General features: G+C 45.8%; 2 protein-coding genes across 2 annotated transcripts; one reads left to right on the top strand and one right to left on the bottom strand.

The window, feature by feature from the left end:
- Positions 1–285: 285 nt before the first annotated feature.
- Positions 286–7872, top strand: CLDN16 (claudin 16). The gene is made up of 5 exons (XM_009946740.1): positions 286–399; positions 5588–5690; positions 5952–6116; positions 7201–7392; positions 7733–7872. The coding sequence occupies exons 1-5, from the start codon at positions 286–288 to the stop codon at positions 7870–7872; spliced, it is 714 nt and encodes a 237-aa protein (XP_009945042.1).
- A 7437-nt stretch (positions 7873–15309) lies between these two features.
- Positions 15310–19366, bottom strand: TMEM207 (transmembrane protein 207). The gene is made up of 5 exons (XM_009946741.2): positions 19292–19366; positions 17445–17482; positions 16983–17027; positions 16394–16536; positions 15310–15458 (listed from the first exon to the last, which is right to left on the bottom strand). Exons 1-5 carry the CDS (start codon positions 19364–19366, stop codon positions 15310–15312), a joined length of 450 nt encoding a protein of 149 aa, XP_009945043.2.
- Positions 19367–19636: the final 270 nt, after the last annotated feature.

Below are 19636 nucleotides of genomic sequence, written 5' to 3'. Positions count from 1 at the left end.
GCACGCCGCTTCTGCACAACCCCATTTCTCTTCAGCCAGGCATGACAAGAGCTTTAACTGTGCAGGGCGGATTGGCTGCAGCAGCCCCTGTGGGCGCTCTCACCCTCCTCCCGTCCCCATTACAGGTGCGTGTTGCTCCCGTGGCCATCACTAATGGATGGCATCTGCAGAAGTGAGAAGTGGTGGTGACCTGGGACACCGAGGCTCTGCTTCTACCCCAGATTTAAGAACAACAGCTGGGCACTGTTTTTCTCACCCCGCTGGATGTGCTGAGCACCTGCTGTCATGAGGTTTTTCCTCCAGTATATGGGCTGTTTTTTTGCTTTTTTCTCTACTGGATTTTTGATAGCATCAACCTGGACAGACTGCTGGATGGTGAATGCTGATGATTCCCTGGAGGTAAGATCGGGGTGAGGAGAGCCTGATCACCAAACCAAATGTGTCCTAGAGAGAGTTTGGTTCCCGGCATCATTGCTCCACTCTCATGTACTTTTTTCCTGTTGTACTGGATAAAAGTGAAATTAATGACTCTGGCAAGAGCAGGGGAAAAGTGGCATTTTGTGTAATTCTCTTTGCCAGACTTCATTATCCAGACTCTGCTCTCACTTAGGAAGTTCAGGAAAGGTCTACAGGCTCTAGGTTTAAATATGCATGAACTTGAGTATGGTTATCCTGCATCTCCAGCCTGCATGGATATTTTGGAGATGCTTCTAATTCTGTAGGTCAGACTTCTTGGTGGAAAAGTCCAGCATGTACACCTGTGGTCTTCAAGTCGTTTTCTTAACAGCCATTGAACTATAGGGCTAGTAGCAATTTGTGGGGAGCATGGGGACTAGTGTCAGATCCAGCACTCAAAAATGTCTTCATGACCTTGAGCAGACATTAGCATTATCAGGTTAGAGAAAAGTATTGGCGAAAGTGAACTGCAAACCACAAGGAAGCAGAATGCCACATATGTGCAAGCTGTGCCCCAGACTCCAGACCCCAAACTGTCACCATTTCTCCAGCACTCAGTACTGCAAGTTTGTATTTTTCTTCCCGGAGCAGCCAGCACTTTCTGTACATTTAAAGGCTGCAGGTCCACAGTGTGGGATCTGCACTCTGGTAGGCTGGATACTTCATACAGTGAAGGCTGGAACTAGATGATCTTTGAGGTCCCTTCCAACCCAAACCATTCTATGATAAGGTGAAACACCTTCCAAGACAGAGTTTGGCTGAATATATCAGGACGAAACTTTCTCTTTGCTATTCAGCATGGGAAACCAGAAGAGCTCCTCAGCACCCAGTGATTGCAATTCAACATTTAGCTGCATCACACAGAACGATGAATTATCTGAGGAAAAGTGGCTAAAAGTGATTACAATAAAAATACCTTTTTTCTTTATATCACAAGAAATCCTGTCAATTTGACTACCAATCCCACCCTGGAAGGTGTTTGTAGATGCTGAGGTGGTCATAAACCCAATGCAGTGAGGTTGCTGATGGTCACTGTGTCTGCTCACTGGGCCACTTTTCAGAGGAAACTCTATGCACCCACTGATGCTGGCTGGGTTATCACTCTTCGTTTATCATCTTAATTTAGGAGATATTTCAGATTCATTCCAGGAAGCTGTGAATCTCTTGGAGTCAGCTGAAGATATCAGTATGCTCAGAAAAGCCAAATGGATCCCAGATTGTGCCATCATTTCCAGGAAAAACACAAGAGGGAAACCCAACTCCCGAGCAAAGTGAGATCAGGAAAAATCCGGCCCATTACCCTGAGGCTGTGTAACCTTGTCTTCTTGGCACAAAGGCACCTGCACTGGGCTGTCACAAAGTGCTCCATTAACACCCAGTTTGGTTATTAGCAGCTGCTACTCCCACATTCCTGTTCTGAGTGTGAATACTAAATAATGGAGAAAAACGCCCCCAGCCTTAATACCCGACCGACTGATCTCCTTAATGGCCCTAATGACTCACTGCCTCTCTAAATAGGGGAATGCCGGTAAACCACCAACGTCCAGGAAGGCGTGGAGTGACTCCTGTTTTCAGCTGGAATATACGATAATTCAGGCAACTTTGATTTCAGGAGAAAGGAACTCTAATCCTCCGGCATAGGAAGTCTCCTGGCTTTGACCCTGGCCCCCAGCAGCTGGGGAGGACGGAGCCCTCGCTGTGGTCCCGCTGGAGAGGAGCAGCCCGGCAGAGGCGGGGGCCGGGGGGAGCCGGGAGCGGCCGCCCGCGGGGGGCTGCGGGGACCCGGCCGGCGCTCACCTCGCAGCCCTCGCCTCCCCTGCAGAAACAGCCAGGTTACGCCAACACAGAAAGTGGTTTAAGCTGGTGCATTCCGTGTGAGCATCAAGACACGCCTGGGGCAGTTTTTGCAGTAGTTTGGGCTGGAAAAAAAACATAATCTGCTTCCCAACGAGCACTGTATTGTGTACACAGTCCCTCCCTGTTGCAGGCGGATTAAAAATATTACCACTACTGTTAAACGCTGCCTGTTTTACACTCATGCTGGGCTTGTAATCATTGTATGTTGGCACCTTTTTACAGTGCGGTAAAACACTGCGACTATCATCACTTACATGTTTGTCTTCTGTGCTTTCCCCAGAAGGGGAAGCGTGCGCTTGTTCTGTCTTTTTTTTTTTTTTTTTCCTTTTTTCTTCTTTTGTATTAGAATTATTTTAATATTAATGATACATTATGCATAGGATATACTTATGTATATTACAGTGATTATGCAGTTTATATGTGCATACTTGTGTTAGGGAAAGCAATGTGTTTTGTAATCGAAGTGGGAAATTAGTTTGGCCCGTGATGCTTAGCTCCTCAGGGAGTCCTTGGCTGGGCCCAGGGAAGCTGGGGTGGATTTGCTATGGGGGAAAAGAGGTAATGGGGAATTAGTGCTACCAAGATGGTGCATGAGTCCAACCATGGGATGGAGAAATCCATGCCCCCACATGATGCCCCAGCCAGCCCTGACCCTCTCCCGTTATACAGCAGCGAGTTCCCGTGTGCCTGAGGGTCTGTGCTGTCTGCGCAAGGGCAGATGCCCAGGAGTGGTTTGGGAGCAGATTAACAATCGGAAGGACAAATGGTGCACAAAGCAGAGGGGAGCAAGGGCTGGCCAAGTAGGTTAAGAGGCAGATTACAGAAACCAGAATAGCTCAGCAGTGGCTCAGACCAGCCACAGGTTCCCCCCTCCCACATCTGTTCCCATCCTACACCAGGCAATAAGACATTTATCCCTGGATGTGCACGTGCTGCATAGAGATGGGCTGATCCTTAATTCTGCCCTTGTTCAGCATTAGCAGGAGTAGGTGCCAACCAAAACGTCCCAAGAAACACAAAACATTTATCAAATTTGTTCAGGTCTGGGAAGGGAGTTGTTTCACAGGCTAGACCATGATCAGGACTGTTGCACCTTAAAACCTCTGTTTTGCTTGGAGGCTGACTGTCCTGGTTTGGCTTGGACAGAATCAGAGCCCAGCCATGCCAGGCAGGCTGTTAGCAGGTTCAAGTCAGCCAGGGCAGCTGACCTGAGTCAGCTACAGGTGTAGCCCGTCCTGTAATGCCATGGTCATTATAAAGGGGGAGTGTTTACTAAGGAAAGTGGGCTTCTGTGGGGTTCCTGCTGGGGTTTCTCCTCTTCCTGCTCCTGAAGGCTGCTCTCTTGTTGATTGTGGCTGCTGCATGTTCATTTGACTGACTGTAACTTTGTATATCTCTGTTGGTATTGGTACTGTTTCATTAAATCTTTTCACTTCGGTCTGGAGGTCTGCTCTCCTTTTCCTGATTCCTCTTCCTGGCTGGTGAGGGGTTATGGGGTGATAGAGTAACTGTTGTAGCTTAGCCCTGGATATGGGCCAACATAGACACTGACAAAGCCTGGAATCCTGTTAGTCTCTTCAAAAATAATTTAGATGAAGATGCTGCTTGTGAGACTTAAAAAGCAATGCTAATGCAAGCAAGTGTGGAAGTAACTGAGAGTATTAGCTGAATACGGAGTATTGAAATGATATAAATACAAGTGGTACAAAATGTAATTTAATAAAAATATGCTAATTTCAAGCACAGCCTGAATGGTGGTAAGTTAAGATAGAAGACGAGCTGCAGCTGGATTAAGAGGGCTGCAGTAAAAACTTACATCCAATATAAACAAGGCAAATTGTCTTACATGATGCCGTTCTCTTAAAAAACATGGAATCAATGAAACAAAGTATTTCCACCACCACTTCTCAATTTTTTTTTTGTGATATTTTCCATTAAACTTGCCCTGAAATTCTCAGCAATTGTAAGTAGTTCTCATCTTCATGAAATGAAACTTGTAGATAGTTTTCATTCAAACATCAAAATATCTTTTTTGCCAGTCTGAACTAACGAGTCATTTTTACCTTCCTTTTATCCATAGCGCAGCATCACAGAGAAGGCGTACCAGTTAGATGGACATTGTATTGTAGAGAAAATATTGTGGTTGGCTATGGACTTCAACACACCCTGAATGAGACTTTATTAAATGGCTGAGATGTTATTATCTGCTTTGTGATTTACACAGTGCAAGAAAAATTGATTTGTTGCGTCATCAAAGCAAGCTTGGTCCCCTTCCCCTGCATGAAACCCCTTCCCTGGAAGAGTTTCTCCTTTCATTAATTGCAGCAGGTGTTGCTGGTAGCAGTGGGGCAGACTGGAGTCCGAAGCTGCACCGACATTAACTCTGCTCCTTCTATGAGCAATTCCAGGAATGTTTCAGAAGTGCTTGTTGCCATATTTGCATTAGTAATGAAAATACCTCCCATAAAGTGATTTATGGATGGTTGGGCTTGGGATGGTGTCTACAGCTTCAGGACAGCAGAGACTATTAGCCATGATGCTACTGCAATGTCTGCCCGAGTCTGGATGTTTCGGTGATGAGTGTGGCTCGGGCTCGCGTGCTCCCATAGCCAGGAGTGCACTCGGAGCCCCAGGGCCAGGATCAGTGCTGGCTGCCTTAGTTTCCAGCCAGTGTTTATGGTTGAGTCATTTGGGGGCAGCGCTCCACGCGTGTTTGGAGAGGGACTCACATCTACACCTCTGCTCTGCAGCAAAGTACTCCTCTACCACGCTGCGGCCACCTCCCATTGCGGGTGCCCAGCTCCTCGTGCAACACCTGCCTCGCCAGTCATGTTCCCCTCTAGGCTGCTCCGTCTCAGCAGGAGGATGGTGTAGGGGAAGCACGGACAGAAAAGTCTCAGGTCGTCTGGTCCATAGCCCTGCCCAGCTCAGCCTACACAAGCATTCGGCAAGGAGTCATCAAACCTGCTCTTAGATCTTTCCTGTCAGCCACCCCCCAGCTCCTCCCAGAAATTTCCTTCAGAATTTTTATGCTTACCAATAGGAAGTTTTTTGCCCCTAATGTCTAGTCTGAATTTCTTTTGCTCTAATTTAAAACCACTAGCAGGGACATGGAAAACATTGTCCTTTTTCTCTACCCTGCTTTTCTTCTTCAAGCTAAACCACTCCAGTTTGCCATCTATGTAACTGGAGCAGGATTTCTGTTGCCTACTGACCATCTGCTATGTTGCTGGATATATTAACTTACGGTCTTCCTTCTCTTCTCAACCCACAGGTGAGCACAAAATGCCGTGGCCTGTGGTGGGAATGTGTCACAAACGTTTTTGATGGGATCCAAACTTGCGATGAGTATGACTCCATCTTTGCCGAGCACCCTGGTATGTAAGAATCAAAGATGTTTCTACAAGTGGTGGGGGCACCTGAGTGTAGATGAAAAGAGCATCTGTTCTATTTAGTGACAGATAATTTGGTGCACCTACATATTAGAGCCATGTTTCTTTTCTCAGTGAAGTGTTACTCCCAGGGGAAGCTGGAGAAAGCTTCACCATAGAAAAAAAAATGTTGCCATGGGATCAACCCCTTTATTCACCTACACTTCCATTCCTTGTGGATTAGAATGATCTACTTTTGTCCTGCAGTGAAGCTGGTGCTGACACGAGCCATGATGATCACAGCAGATATCCTGGCAGGATTCGGATTTCTCTTCCTTGTCCTGGGACTGGACTGTGTGAAATTCCTTCCTGATGAGCCACTTATCAAGCTGCGCATCTGCCTGGTGTCTGGAGTTACATTGCTCATTGCAGGTATTCCCCCCCTGTGCTCCCGTCCTGCAGGACACCCTTTAGCAAAAAGGGGGAAGCTTTAAAGCCTTCTCTTATTCTGGGGAGAGGAGTCTGTGATTTTCTAGAGGGTAAACATGTGGGAAGGATCTTTATTTGCTTTATTCGTGCAAAATAGCTTCCTCTGTTCGCTGCCTGCCCCTAACAACACATAGTTTGGTTTAGCTCCTTTCATTTTGTATATTGACAAGGTGACTGCCTCTGAGTCGACTGACTTCCATTTACTGCTGTTTTACTGTGAAGAAGTTAGTGTCGTTGATAAGGCAAAGAGACCTAATGGCTGAAGGACTAGAAAGTCCTCGCTTCCTGCTTCAGTTCCTGGCTCTGCCACAAATTGTGTGACCTTGGGCAAGTCACTTAGCCTGAAATCTCTGCAGTCGATCTCTAATAAAAGGATAATAACACGTCTGTCCCTCCTAGGTGGTAAATACCCGACAGACTGAAGTGTTTTACTGTTACAGCCAGTGGGAGAATTTTAAATGCAAAAATAAACAGACAACCAACTAGGTACCAAGTAATTTTACTTGACTTTATGTCGGTATCAAGCATCTACCTCTGCTTCAGCTTAAGCAGTTTTAACACACAACTCACCCCAGCCATTGGGAGCACATGTAAGACACTTTGAGAGGTTCTTTTAAACATCCTGCATTCACAAGTTTGTCTGAAAAACAGTCACAGTTCTGAAAGTCAAAACAGATTAGAAAACTCAATTCTTGAAGTAACTTTGCAATAAGTTGATAAACAAGCTGAGAGGGAGGAGCTTTCTGCCTTTTACTGCAGAAACTTGAGTGCTGCCAACTGGCTCTCATGGTGTCTGTGTGTGCCAAGCAGTGAGGCACAGCCTTTGCCTGACAGCGCTCCAGCTGATATCAGTAGGAACCAGGGTGAATCCACAAAACTGATCAGGCTGAGACAGAGCAGGGGCCAAAACCTGTCCGTCCTAAGGTCTGACCCAGCAGATGAAAGGCTATAGTTCCAGATTTTATATTAGCAATCTCCTTGTGGTCCACCTGGGAGCTCTGTGTGGCACCTCCCTCCTGTCCTGCAGGTCTCCCAGGCATTACTGGCTCGGTGTGGTACGCTGTTGATGTCTACGTGGAGCGCTCCTCTCTGGTCTTCCACAATGTGTTTCTGGGAATCCAGTACAAGTTTGGCTGGTCGTGCTGGCTTGGCATGGCAGGGTCACTCGGCTGTTTCTTATCCGGGGCCCTGCTCACCTGCTGCATGTATGTTTTCAGAGGTGAGGAACCATGGCAGGGCTGAAACACAGTTCAAAGATAGAGCCATTGCTTGGGCCTGCTACAGGCACACAGGGTGGGGAAAGTCCTTCAGGGACATGCTTCAGGATGGTTGCTCATCCCCAGTAGCAGAATCTTCAGCTGTGAAATAGGAATAGTGTTATTTCAGCAGCTGTAGAAAGCACATCAAGGTGTTCAGGTGGAGCTGAGGTATAAGTATGACAAAAAAGGTGTTATTATGTCATATATCAGAGTGCTGCTTTCTCTGCATTTTGAGGCTTTGCATCTGAAAGTCACCAAGCACTTGTTAGCAGATCCTGTTTCTCTCCCTGTGTCTTGCAGAGACCAGCTCTGGAAGACTCCACTCTGCTTACTCCTTGAGGAAAGGCTATTTCTCAGCTGGGACAATTGTAACAAATGTGCATTTGCCATCCTCTCAAACAGCTACTGCCAAAATGTATGCAGTGGATACAAGAGTGTGAGGAGGAGGTGAGTGCTTCAGAAAGAGTTGTACTTCTGTTTATAGTGGATTACACAGAGACCCAAGCTCCTGTGGTTGTGATACAGATGCAAAGTTGAATTTCAAGGATGTACCGTATGCTACAATGTTCACACTATAAAAGCTTGAAAAAAACCAACCCTTCCTTCAAGAAAGTAATCTCTGAGGAGATCTTGCCTTAAGGATTCCTTGTTGTCTTGAGTGCGGGGACGACTTGCATAAGCGTGGACTGAAATAACCAACACAAACTCTTTCAGCATTTGGCTCAACATTATCAGCACAAGTGAGATAAATCAGCTGCTCCTGGATCAGACCTCAGTGTTCAGCATGAAGATCCCCAGACTGTAAATGGATCTGTTCTGTGTCTGGCAATGTGTTGACAGAACATACAAAGCAGAAAATACAGGCAAAGAGAGAGACTGATTATCTGGCCAACATCTGGACCCTATGCACCCAGCATGGGGGTCTGCTCCTCTTAAAGGCAGCTGGAGAGTTCAGCAGATGATAAAGAGCTGTGTTAAATGCCTGGCCCCTTCTTTGGCCCATGAACCTCTGCACTGAGGAAACACTGCAAATTCAGGTGCATTCTTCCCTGCAAAATACAGTCTTTGTACATTGCAGATGCTCTAGGCTCATTGAGATCTGGAAATTGCCAGCTTCTTTTTGCATAGTAAAAATTCTGACTGGACAAAGGCAAAGTGAGTGACGATCCAAGATCTACCTTGTGTGTGACAATATGTCTATACCAGCTAGAAACTAGGATAAACAATAGTAAAATCTGCTGCAATTTTCTATCAAAATGTATTTAAAACCAGTTCAGGACTGCCATCCCCTGCTGCAATCCAAGCTACCGTTGGCTGGGTGAGGCTAGAGCATCAGCCATGTCTTCACTAGGGTTGGTGAAAAAGACTCAGTGTGGTTTAACCTGTTCCCTAAGGATGGATGCAAAAGTTCTTCCATGCCTTTAATGGAAAGAGAAGCTGAGACACAGTTTTCTTAGAGTTGGTAGGAACTGCTAAAATCCAGTCCTTTCTACCGTGGGCACTACATAGATTCATAGAACGGTTTGGGTTGGAAGGGACCTTAAAGATCATCTAGTTCCAAATCCCCTGCCATGGGCAGGGACACCTTCCACTAGACCAGGTTGCTCAAAGCCCCATCCAACCTGGCCTTGATCATGATATAGTCATGGACACCAGCGGCTGAGAAAAAGCTCTCAGCACAGAGATATACCTGCTCAGGGGCAGTGGAGAAGCAACAGTGGAGTGTCAGGAGGGCATGCACATTGTGCACACCCGTGGGTACCCAGGCACCAGCAGAGGTAGGCTTCTTCCACTGTCTGCTTGGTGGGGACACTGGATGGAGAAACTCCCTTTCTTCCTCCAGGCAGTAAGAAGTGAAGCGTTATGTTATGAGGGCCAGAGGGTGATGGGATGGCTGGTGATGGAGTGGACTGTGATCCAGAAAGCACCTCTGATAGTCCCTATGATGGAAGACAAGGTGCTGAGTCCTCTCATGGATTATCCTGAAAGCAGCATCTTGTGCTGCAGCACAGAACTGTTAAATGTTAAAATGTTAAAACATAACCCAGTCCTGAGGTGGTTCCTAATCAAAAAACACCCAGGCCCTGAGACAGACGGGACAACAGCAGGTCCATATGGCTTTGCTACAGGCTCAAGCACCTCCACAAGGCTCAGACCATAATGTAACCTTCTCAGCAAGAGCCCTCATGGCACTGCTTTCCAGGTGAGGGAGGCTTCATGCCTGCAGAGCTCATGCTGCTTTGGTTGGCAGACATTTATGTTAGCTAAACTGAAAGCAACTTATTGCCAACAGATTATCTATATTGAACAGTTGTAAACACGGCAGGAGAAGTGACAGAGGCTTTCTTACAAAGTCCTGAGAGACAAGGAGTACAAGACTCACGAGTGAATAATGATGAATTCATGGATTATACCAAGAATGCATGAAGAGATCTGGAGGTGATAAGAATTTCTGCCTGTTATTGCAGGAAGCTGCATCCAGACCTTTTTTTTTAAAAAAAAATTTCACAGTCACCTCAGAAACATGTATTTTCTGTGAGGCCTTTGGGGCAGAAGAGCTGGCGCTGGTACACTGTGCCAGGGCAGGGGAGCTCCTGGGATGTTTTGAGCCTGGTTCCTGGACTGTGCTCCTGCTCCTGCACAAACATTTGTGAGCATTTCTCTTCTTCAGTATCTATGTAGAATACGGGTTAATTCTTCAACCATACTCCTGTTCTAGCCACACTCTGTGATGGCTTTTCAGGATCTCTCTCCTGCACAAGACGACTAGGAAAAGATCACAGCAACCCTTACGTTTGTCATGTTAATATTTTGTAACAACCAGTCCAACACTGCATTGCTTCATTACTCAAATCCTGCTGACAGTCTATCTGATGTTTTGATCAATTGTTAATATTTAATCGTTAATCCACTGTTTGATTTAATTCTGACTCTGATTTCATGACTGCAGTATTCACTCCTCACTAGCTCATTACCATGCCACGATGCGGATCTATTTTAGTTTGGTTGTTTATTCATTACCAAGAAACCTCCCAGAAAGTACACAGGTCTAATTTTTCTTTCAAAATCACAACCAGTCCCTAAGGCTAAAGACGTTGCAGGTGAGCTCAGATATTAAGGTATTTCCTTAATACCTACCTACCTCCCATTAAGCAGCAGCTTGCTAGGTACAACAATAGACTGATGCTGCCTTCCTGATGGCCATTGGTGGCTTATCAAAACTCTTTGCTCAGATGCAATCTCTGTCTCAGGCCCAACATTTAATACTTCAGTGCTAACAGCTTTTTAGACTTCTCCAGACTTCCACTAACTTCCAAGAAGTATTTGGGCATCTCAGTCTCGTCACTTCATTTCCCAGGGTATAGGCAGAATCAGGGACTAAACTGAGAGCTGGGGTTCTCACATTTCCTTCCTGCTGTACTTGCCTCGCGTCTCCTTGAACTTGGGGCTCCCCATTGCTCTCTCCACTGACAGCACACAGCTCCATGCAGTCTGCCAGGGCTCTGGCTGGTTGCAGGTTATGGAAAATAGCAAAGTCTTGTAGGTAAGTTCTTTGCTAAGCTGATTTAATGCCTTACAAATAGGTATTGATTTCCCATTTTGATATAGGCAAGTGACAGAGAGAATAAAACAATGACATCTGCAATGGCTGTCCTTTTCTTCATGCAATATTTCATCCTCTCACTATCTTGATCAGCCTTGTTCATAAGGGCTCTTAACTCCAGCTGTAATTAAGACTCACTCTTACTGTGACCTTGTGAACTAAACTGTCTCCTGCTGCAGCTGCATGAATATTTCCCCAAATACGGATTTCCCACTTTTCCACACACATTTTAATGTGATTTTCGTGTGAATTCAGTAGATCTGAACAAATATTTTCAGTAGATAAGAATGTTACTTCAGAATCTGTTTTCCTTACATATTGTAACATTAGTGAGATATAATAAATTCCATTGCCTTTGAGCATCGTGTTTCTCTAACCCATGTCCAAGTTTCGCCCAGAAAGGTGCTTTGCCAGGTGAATTGCTCTGACTCCTGTGAGGGAAATCATTGCCCTCCTGGAAGGACCCACAAAAGGCAGCACCACAAACAGGACCAGCCCTTGGGAACGTGGTCTGTGGTTTGGGAGGCTGCCCAAACCTTTGCCAGTAGGCACAGGCCTCAGACCCCAGTTCATGCCTACAGCAACAACTCTTCGACAGCTGGCAGACTTTGTCCCCAGTTTAGACACATCTACTTGTAGTAATTTTATAAACTTTCCGAGAGAGAAAAGTAAAATTCCACCAAGAAAGTGAGGTTTTTCTCTCTCAGCTGGGGCTGGATCCCCACAGTTTGCTCTTCTGCATCTGTTAAATATTGTGGGCAAGCGATTAATGACTGAAATATTCTGTCCAAGCACTGTTACAGGGAGCGGAGAACAATTTTCTCCCGGTAGCTCTTGGGTTCCAGCTGTAAGGTGCCTTCGAGGGAGAAAGAAAAGAGCCAGACTTGTGCCATCTAGTGACCCGATGACAGCGAGCATCTGTCCCCGGCCCCAGCCTCTTCCTCCCTACAGAAAAGCTTTTAGCCCATTATCCAGTCTTCAGACGACAATGAAAAACAGATTAATGAGCATTTCTATTATTTTCACATCTTTCGTGTGCAACTCTCCTGGCAGCCCTGACCCTGAGTCAGCTGCCGTTGGTTTTGCTCTATTCTGCCTGAGAGCCAGTTTATGACTTTATTATTCAGCTCTTGACATGTGGAGGTGAAAGTCCAGCCGTGTGCCTCTCCACGTTCCCTTTGTCTTTCGCTTCCAGATGGTCACCAAGCAATTAGCTCCTCTGCACTGCCCCCATTTCCCCCTCTCAAGGCTTACTGACAGCAATTTCTCCCACAAACACATCTGCCTTTTAGTGTTTTCTGAGTTTTTCTAGAGCAGTTTGCTATTTCTTCCCAAAGTCGGCAGGAAGTATAAGTCACAGGATGAGTGGCAGCCAGAGGATCACAGCAGAACAAGTGCTTTTCCAAAGTAGACCCAAGTCCTAAGGTGGTGAATTATAAAGAAATGGCTCACCTTTCCTTATAACACTGGAAACATCAGCCAAACTGCATTAACTGCCCTCGTTAGGGGCTCGGTGCTTACAAAAGCATAAGAAACCAGGAAAAACCTTTGCTTGTGTAAGAATGGAAACACAGGTCTGGAGACACCTTGCCCATTCTGCTGGAGTGCTTGGGAGTAAGGGCAGGCTGGGAGAAGCAGCTTTTGTAGGCAACAGTAGGTCAATGGGTCCACCCCAAATACATTTGCAGAATGAAGGAACCCATCCCTTTCTCCATTTTAATGATCAAGAAGCCAAAGACCAGGGCAGTGCCCATTGAGCCCCCTCTCAGGGTACTCTCCTTCCCCACCCCAAGCCAGCAGCAAAGTCAACTTATGCCTCCCCTTCCCAAGCAACCCCACACAAACTCTTTTTGCAGATGGGTCCTGGTCTTCTGCAGTTTTTGGAAGTGCCTAAGGCTCCTGCTGTGTTGCACAAACACCACAGCACACAGATTCTCCCACGCTGGTGGGAGTCTAATTTTGTGACAGCCGGTGGCTTGCTTTACTATAAGCCACTTGACGCAATTTTGATGGAATAATTTTGTTACTTTTGTGAATAATTAAAGCACCCCAAACATGAAGCTGAAAGCACTTGAATGCACACCAGTAGCACAGAAACAGAAACTTGTTCCCACGAATGTTTCTGCAAGAGCAGCAGCCTCTCGGGTGCGTTGCTGAAAGCCTCGCTTGCCCTCTGTCGGGTGTCTGGGGAAGGATTTACCGCCTCGGTAATGAGTGCTGCTGGACCTTGTGAAAGAGGGATGCAGAGTGATGGAGGCATTGAAACCAGAGCAGTCCTTGCTTGTTAGCCTCTCCAGCCATCTGATTAGAAGGTGACATTCAATGAAATTAAAGGCAGCAATTTATTTAGAGCCAAGCAATTAATAAGTGGGAGATGGTAATGTCTTATACAGCAAATAATGCAGACAACCTGTGGAGCTTATTTCCATGATGGGGTCACTAAAGCAAATGCAGTGTGTAGGTGGGAAGGGAAGTGATGGCTGATTTAGTGCCCACTAGCAGGCTACGCAAGCTGAAGTGACAAATATAATCAAATCTCATGCTTCAGGGCATAAATTGAAGGGGTTGTGTAGTGGAAGCAGTTATGTATATAAAAGGACTGATCCTGAGAGGTGCTGATTACCTGCAATTCTTACTAAGTTCAGACAGTGAAAGAGCACTCAGGAACTGCTTGACTTCTCCGCTGGCTGAGTCTGTACTTGCTAATTTTCCTTATTAATAAACCCTGTAATATTTTAGCCTGCTGGCACAAACATTCATTTTGCTACAGTAACATTTATTTCCTTTCACACAAGAGTCAAACATTAAAGCTGCTTCTAAAATAAGATTTTATGGAGATAATTTGCAGTGATGCTGGCAGAGAATTTGTCTCTCAAAATATGCCATAATTCTTTATCTAGCAAAGGTACTTATATAGCCTCATTATGAGAATATGTGAGCACTTCATAACCTTTAGTGGATTTATCTTCCCAGTTTCCTTCCTGAGCAGGGGAACTGCCACTAACCCCACTCTACAGATGGGGAGCTGCTCCCCGAGGCAGGCCGTGGGCTTCCCTTAATCTTTTGGGGTACTGAGGATGGACTCAGCTGCTCATTTTGACTGTGAGCTTGTGGCTCTCCGGGCACACGATGCACGGTAATGGATGTGACATTTACCTTCTGCACCGAGGGGGCTCTGATTGCAGCCCCCAGCCCCTGCCATTGAGAGAGCAGAAGTGGAGAGGTTAGGCAGGCTAAATCCTTCAGTGACCTGCCCATGACAAACAAAAGAAATCTTTGCTTCCATCTGGAATCCAGCTAAGTGGGAAATTCGGCATATTTCCTCAGTAATTTGAGAACTAGGCAGGCTAATACCTCCTAGGAATGGCTTAGGTAGAGCTGATCCTGCTTGGGTGTAAGACAGTCTTCTTGAAGTCTCTTCCCATCCTGTCTGCAGTGGTCACCTCAAAGAAAATGACATTCTTGATCCTAATAAATTTCTGTAGCTGAGCACCAAATACCTAACCCCATAATTCACGTCTGTGTGGAACTGCCATGGGGGTCCTGGGCCATTCAAAGCTCATAGGTCTGCAATGCTAGGGCAAGAGTAGCTGGGGACGGTCATCATGAAACTAAGAACAGCTCAAATGAGTAAAGTCCCTTTTTTTGGTGCTGTGTAAACAGCTCCTGCCACTATTACTCCCCATCTAATCCCCATCTCTTACTTTCCCTCCCCTGGCCATAAATTTGCTGGCTTTTGCACTAGACAAATCTGATATGCTGTGCTAAATATTTTAAATGTGGCAAACAATCCTTCATCGCAGAGTGGCATGATTGCATTACAATGTATTAGAACAACATGACTTTGCCAGAGGGTGTTTGTTGGCACTGTGCCGAGTGAAGGAGGCAGCCCAAGTTTGAGAAGTAACTATCAAGTCATTTATCAACATTCAGTCCTAAAACACACAGTGTTGCACCAGCTCAAGCAGACTTAGATGTTGAAATCTGGAGGCTGAGCCAGAAACCCCGAATACAGACAGACCTTTGAGGGAGCTTCTCAAAATCTAGAGCCCTATCAAAATGTCAAGCTGAGCTCCTGTGACAGATTCAAGATATGTTTTTGGCATTTGTTCTCTTGCATTTTGTCTCCCCTTTTAGGTTCAGACAAAATACGTGCTGCTTTTCAGTCTCTCGGCCAACCTGTGGAAAGGGCTGATTTGATCTCACACTACTGTAGCATATTGGAAGATGTCCGATGAACCAAGTGGAACTGCAGAAAGCTAACACGTGGCATCTAGAGCTTGTTTTCCTTCATAATATCCTCATAGGATGGAGGCAACTCGGTTCCTCCAAGGGTGAACTGTGGGGCAGGAGAAGAGGACAGCTCCATAGTCATGCAGGGGCTCGGAGATCCAGAGAATGGGCACTCAGGCACTTCACTTGCTAGAAAAAAGCAAAGCTGTAACCATACAGCACACAGGCAAGAAGAGCGAGGGTGGGGGTGAGAGGGATGAGCCTGGGAGGAGCTGTCAAACCACTTGGAAACAAGAAAGGCATGGATGTAATTTTTGAAGCATGGCTTCACAAAGCCTCTCACCACAAACTCCAGATACAAGAAGTGAGAACAGAGGAATTTGGGTGGGTTTGAGGTGGGTCCTCCCTGTGGAGACACTGTTCAAGATCACCCAGAAAGCAGGCAATACCTCCTCTGGGAAGGGCTTAGTCTAATGACAGAATTAGCTTTATTCTTCTTGGAGGGACTGTTGTCTGGCCCAGCCTGCTGATGCATCTGGCAATACTCCAGATCAGTGCTGGGTGCTACACATAGTCATTATAGCCCAGTCTTCAAAAGTCTGGGTCCTCCTGGGAGAATGCTGAGGGTGGCTACCATGATGAACAGCACCCACCAAGACAACATTTTTACAGACTCCAGGGTGTATCAGCCAGTCGAGCTGCTTGCTCGAGTGGCTCAAGAAGACCAGTGAGGTTTTCCTGAGTGAGAAATGCAGGTCACATGTTGGAAAAGGCTGCTGCATGCCCCAGCACCAAGGAGAAGGTCCCACACAAGTCCAGTCTTAGCGTGGCCAAGCCCCTACTGGGCACCTTTGAGACATGTGGACACACAGGGACAGCACTGAGGACAGCTGAATATACAGCTGTGGAAAAGTGGATTTGGCCTGCTTAAGCCTTCCAGTCCATGGTCCGAACATCCACCCCTAGATGCATGAGCTGGGTACTCCACTGTTCACCAGAAACACAGCACCCAGCTGCAGCCCAGCTCCCACTCAAGCCTAGCTCTCTCATATGGGGCTCTGGATGGGCCACGAGAAGCCCGCTGGGGCCAGCAGGACCTTGCAGTAGGTAGGGAGAGGACTAACCACAAAAGGCATCCGAACTGCTGAGCGCGAAGATGGCCAGGGTGCGTCGGTGGGGGAGGCAGCTCCACCCTTTCAGCCAGCACTGCAGGCAGCAGTAGATCCCGCAGGACAGAAGCAAGGCCAGGAAAAACAACATCAGGAACCTGAGGCAAAGGCAACAGGGGAGGAACAGTACCATCACCATTCGCTGGCAGCACTGACAGATGGCTGCATGTTTTCAAATTAACATATTCGTTAACATCTTTTGCAAATAGCCATTAAATGTTGCTGTTTCCCCATTAGCATACTGGACATAATCAAAGTCCCCAGAAACCAACGTCCCAGTGCTGAGTGCTCAGTGCTGAGTGCTGGCTGGAAATTCAAACATTTCTCCCCAAAATCATTCATTGGTTTTGCCCAGCTCAGTTGCCAGCGTACATTGAGGAGGATATGGATAAATGATTCCCATTAGTCAGTAAAGACAGAACACAGGGACAGCCCAGGAGCAATGCTCTCTAGCTATCAGTCTCTCTTAATGCCTTTCTCTCTCTATATCCATCAAAGAATATTATTTGCCAGTTTTTCCCTCTAAACCAGATCTGAAACTTACCACACATACCAGCTGCTAAAGTTTTCATTGCTCTGCCCAATGCACCTAACAAGGGAAAAATAAAAAGGAACTTCAGTCCAGCGTGAGGGGACTTTACCGGCTTCAACGCACATCTACCAACACAAAGAAAAGCGTCATCAGTAAACAGAGGATTAAGAAGTTTTCCTCCATCAAGGGAATCCTATTAAAGTTTCTCTATGCAGATTAGAGCAGATGCAGATGATATATGAAGCAGCGTGCAACTGGTTTGCCTTTCAACACTGGCACTTGCCACCAGCGTTTTTGCTGAAAACCCGAAGGGTTGCCAGCCTCCCTCTGCTCTTTTGGAAGAAAAACTAAATGGCCCTTTCCTGGAAGCCCTCATTCCTCTGCCGTGCCAGCGTGCTGGGCAGGAGCACAGTGTCCCCGACAGAGCCCGAGGTGGGAGCAGCTGTGGGTCAGAAAATGGAGAGCCACACTCACCTCTCGCCAAGCTCACAGTCCGACTCGGAGTCTGCTAACTGAAAACACACATGTAAATCAGAGAGGGCAGATACATGTTGCTGTTTTGTAATTTACCAGTGTAATTACTGATCTTAGAGTGGGAAGTCAGAGAGGAAGAGCCATCCAGGTGCTGGCTCCTGCAGGGATGAAAAACAGACCTCTCCCTGGAGACCACAGGGCTGAGCTCTCTCACCTCTGCGTGTCTCTGGTCTGAGCTCACCTCTATCGAAACCAGTGAATAGCTTCACAGAGAGCTCAATAAATTCAATAGTTTGCAGATGAAAGCTAGGCCAAGGGGAAAGGATTTCTTTTCATGTGAAAGAGGGAAGGACAAGAGCAGGGCAACACAAGCGGATGTCAGAGACCTGTTTACAGAACTGGGCTTTGCTATTCAGAAATGTCCGCTGAAAATGTCCCATGACCAAATTCTTGGTCTGTAGCTCATTTTCCAGTAGCTAATTGCGAACGTAGCTGTAAATTGGAGCTGTTTTGACCAGATGTGTGCTCTACCCAGCATTTTCCTTTTTTCAGATAGTAGCGGTGCATCGTTCCCAGAGTCAGGTTTCAGGTATTGCAAATATGTGAACCTGAAACTTGTTTTTCAGGTATATTTTCTGCTCTCTGCTCAGGCAAGTTTATTTTTGCAAGCCTTGTTGATCTTAGCCTCAGTTTCAGATTATCTGGGAAAAAAGTAACTGGAGTGGTTCATCAATATGATTGAATCAAATTCAACTCAATTTTTGGCTGCCTTGCATTGGGTGTATTATAACACTTGCCCAACTTTGCTACAAAGAACTTCAGATAAGGTATAGAATTGTAATAACACTGGGAAGCAGAATTAGCAAGATGGAAGAATTTAGATTTATTTCTTGGGAAAAACTATTAGAATGTAATCTGTAAATCATTACTTTACTTTGGATTTCCTTCCATGTTTATCCAAAACACGCAGAGATTTCTGACTTTCTTTGAGCCAAATTGGAAAGCTCTGTTCTTCATTGGAAATTTGTTTCAAATAGGTATAATTGAGAAATACTATATTACATCTCTAATTAACAGGACTTCTTTGTAAGGATTTTGTTGTGCAAGGCTTGTGTCACTGTAAACAGCAAGAAATCACCCCACAAATCTCTATAACATGTCTGATCCTGTTTGGTCCCTAGTTTCACCAGAGGTCTTTAGGTATAGTAAGTCTTTAGTATAAAACATTGTCTATGAAATTTCATGAGCAGTTGAAACCCAAAAGAGGAATACGGAAAAAGACAGAAGCTCAACTCTTCTAGATGTGTCCTTTTGAAATGGAGCTAATTTACCATGTCACACATGCACCCTGGTGCAGAATATTTTTTTTTTTTTTTTTTTTTGCCCTTCAACTGATTATTAGAATAACAGGTCAAAACCAGACAGCTGATTACTGTGATTACATGTACCCTGAGCATTCTTCATGGCTGAATGACAACCTCTGGACTCTCTTTTATCATCCTTCAAACTACCTGAGCAGGGCTACCTTCGTACAGCTAAGCAGCAGCAAAGCGTATCTGCTCTGAGGCAGTAATCTATCAATGCAGCCAAACACCCACCTGTGCTGCTGAAGACCCATGCTCTTCCATTTTAACAGCCAAAGACAGAATAAAGGATTAAAGCAGTCATGTTTTCTCTGTATTAATTTGAATTGTTGTGAACATTAAATCCTCCCCAAATTCATCAGAGCCTCAAAAAAAATTTCCCCCCAAAATAAAAAGGGCTGATGACTAAATTCTATAAAAGTTGAAATCTTCCCCCCACAAAATCCCTAAAATCAGCCTGGTCCCAGTGAAGGGTTTGGTTACCTGGAAGAAGGTTAAACATAGAACTCCAATTCCTGTGATCCATGAAGCGAAACACAAATCTCCAGGTCTTTGCATCACTAGCAGAAGAAACGTGGGAAGAGCTTTGTTTGCAGCAGTGTTTTACTCTGTAATTTGGAGCTTTTAAAACTTCTCTGCACATTGTGCCTTCAGCCAGAAAGCATGTTACCCAATGGCTTCCCGTGCTTCAGAAATTACCGCTAGCCAGGGAATGAATTTGGGTTTGCATGGACACACTCAAACAGCTGCTAACTTAAAGGAACTCTAGTTTAAGGTCAGCACCTTGCAGTTGTTTTGGTATTTTCATAGCTGTTCACAAATTCCTGT

This window comes from Leptosomus discolor, chromosome 7 (assembly GCF_034619465.1).
Source record: "Leptosomus discolor isolate bLepDis1 chromosome 7, bLepDis1.hap2, whole genome shotgun sequence".
Classification (NCBI taxonomy): Eukaryota; Metazoa; Chordata; class Aves; order Leptosomiformes; family Leptosomidae; genus Leptosomus; species Leptosomus discolor.
This window is presented reverse-complemented; position numbering and strand designations above follow the sequence as displayed.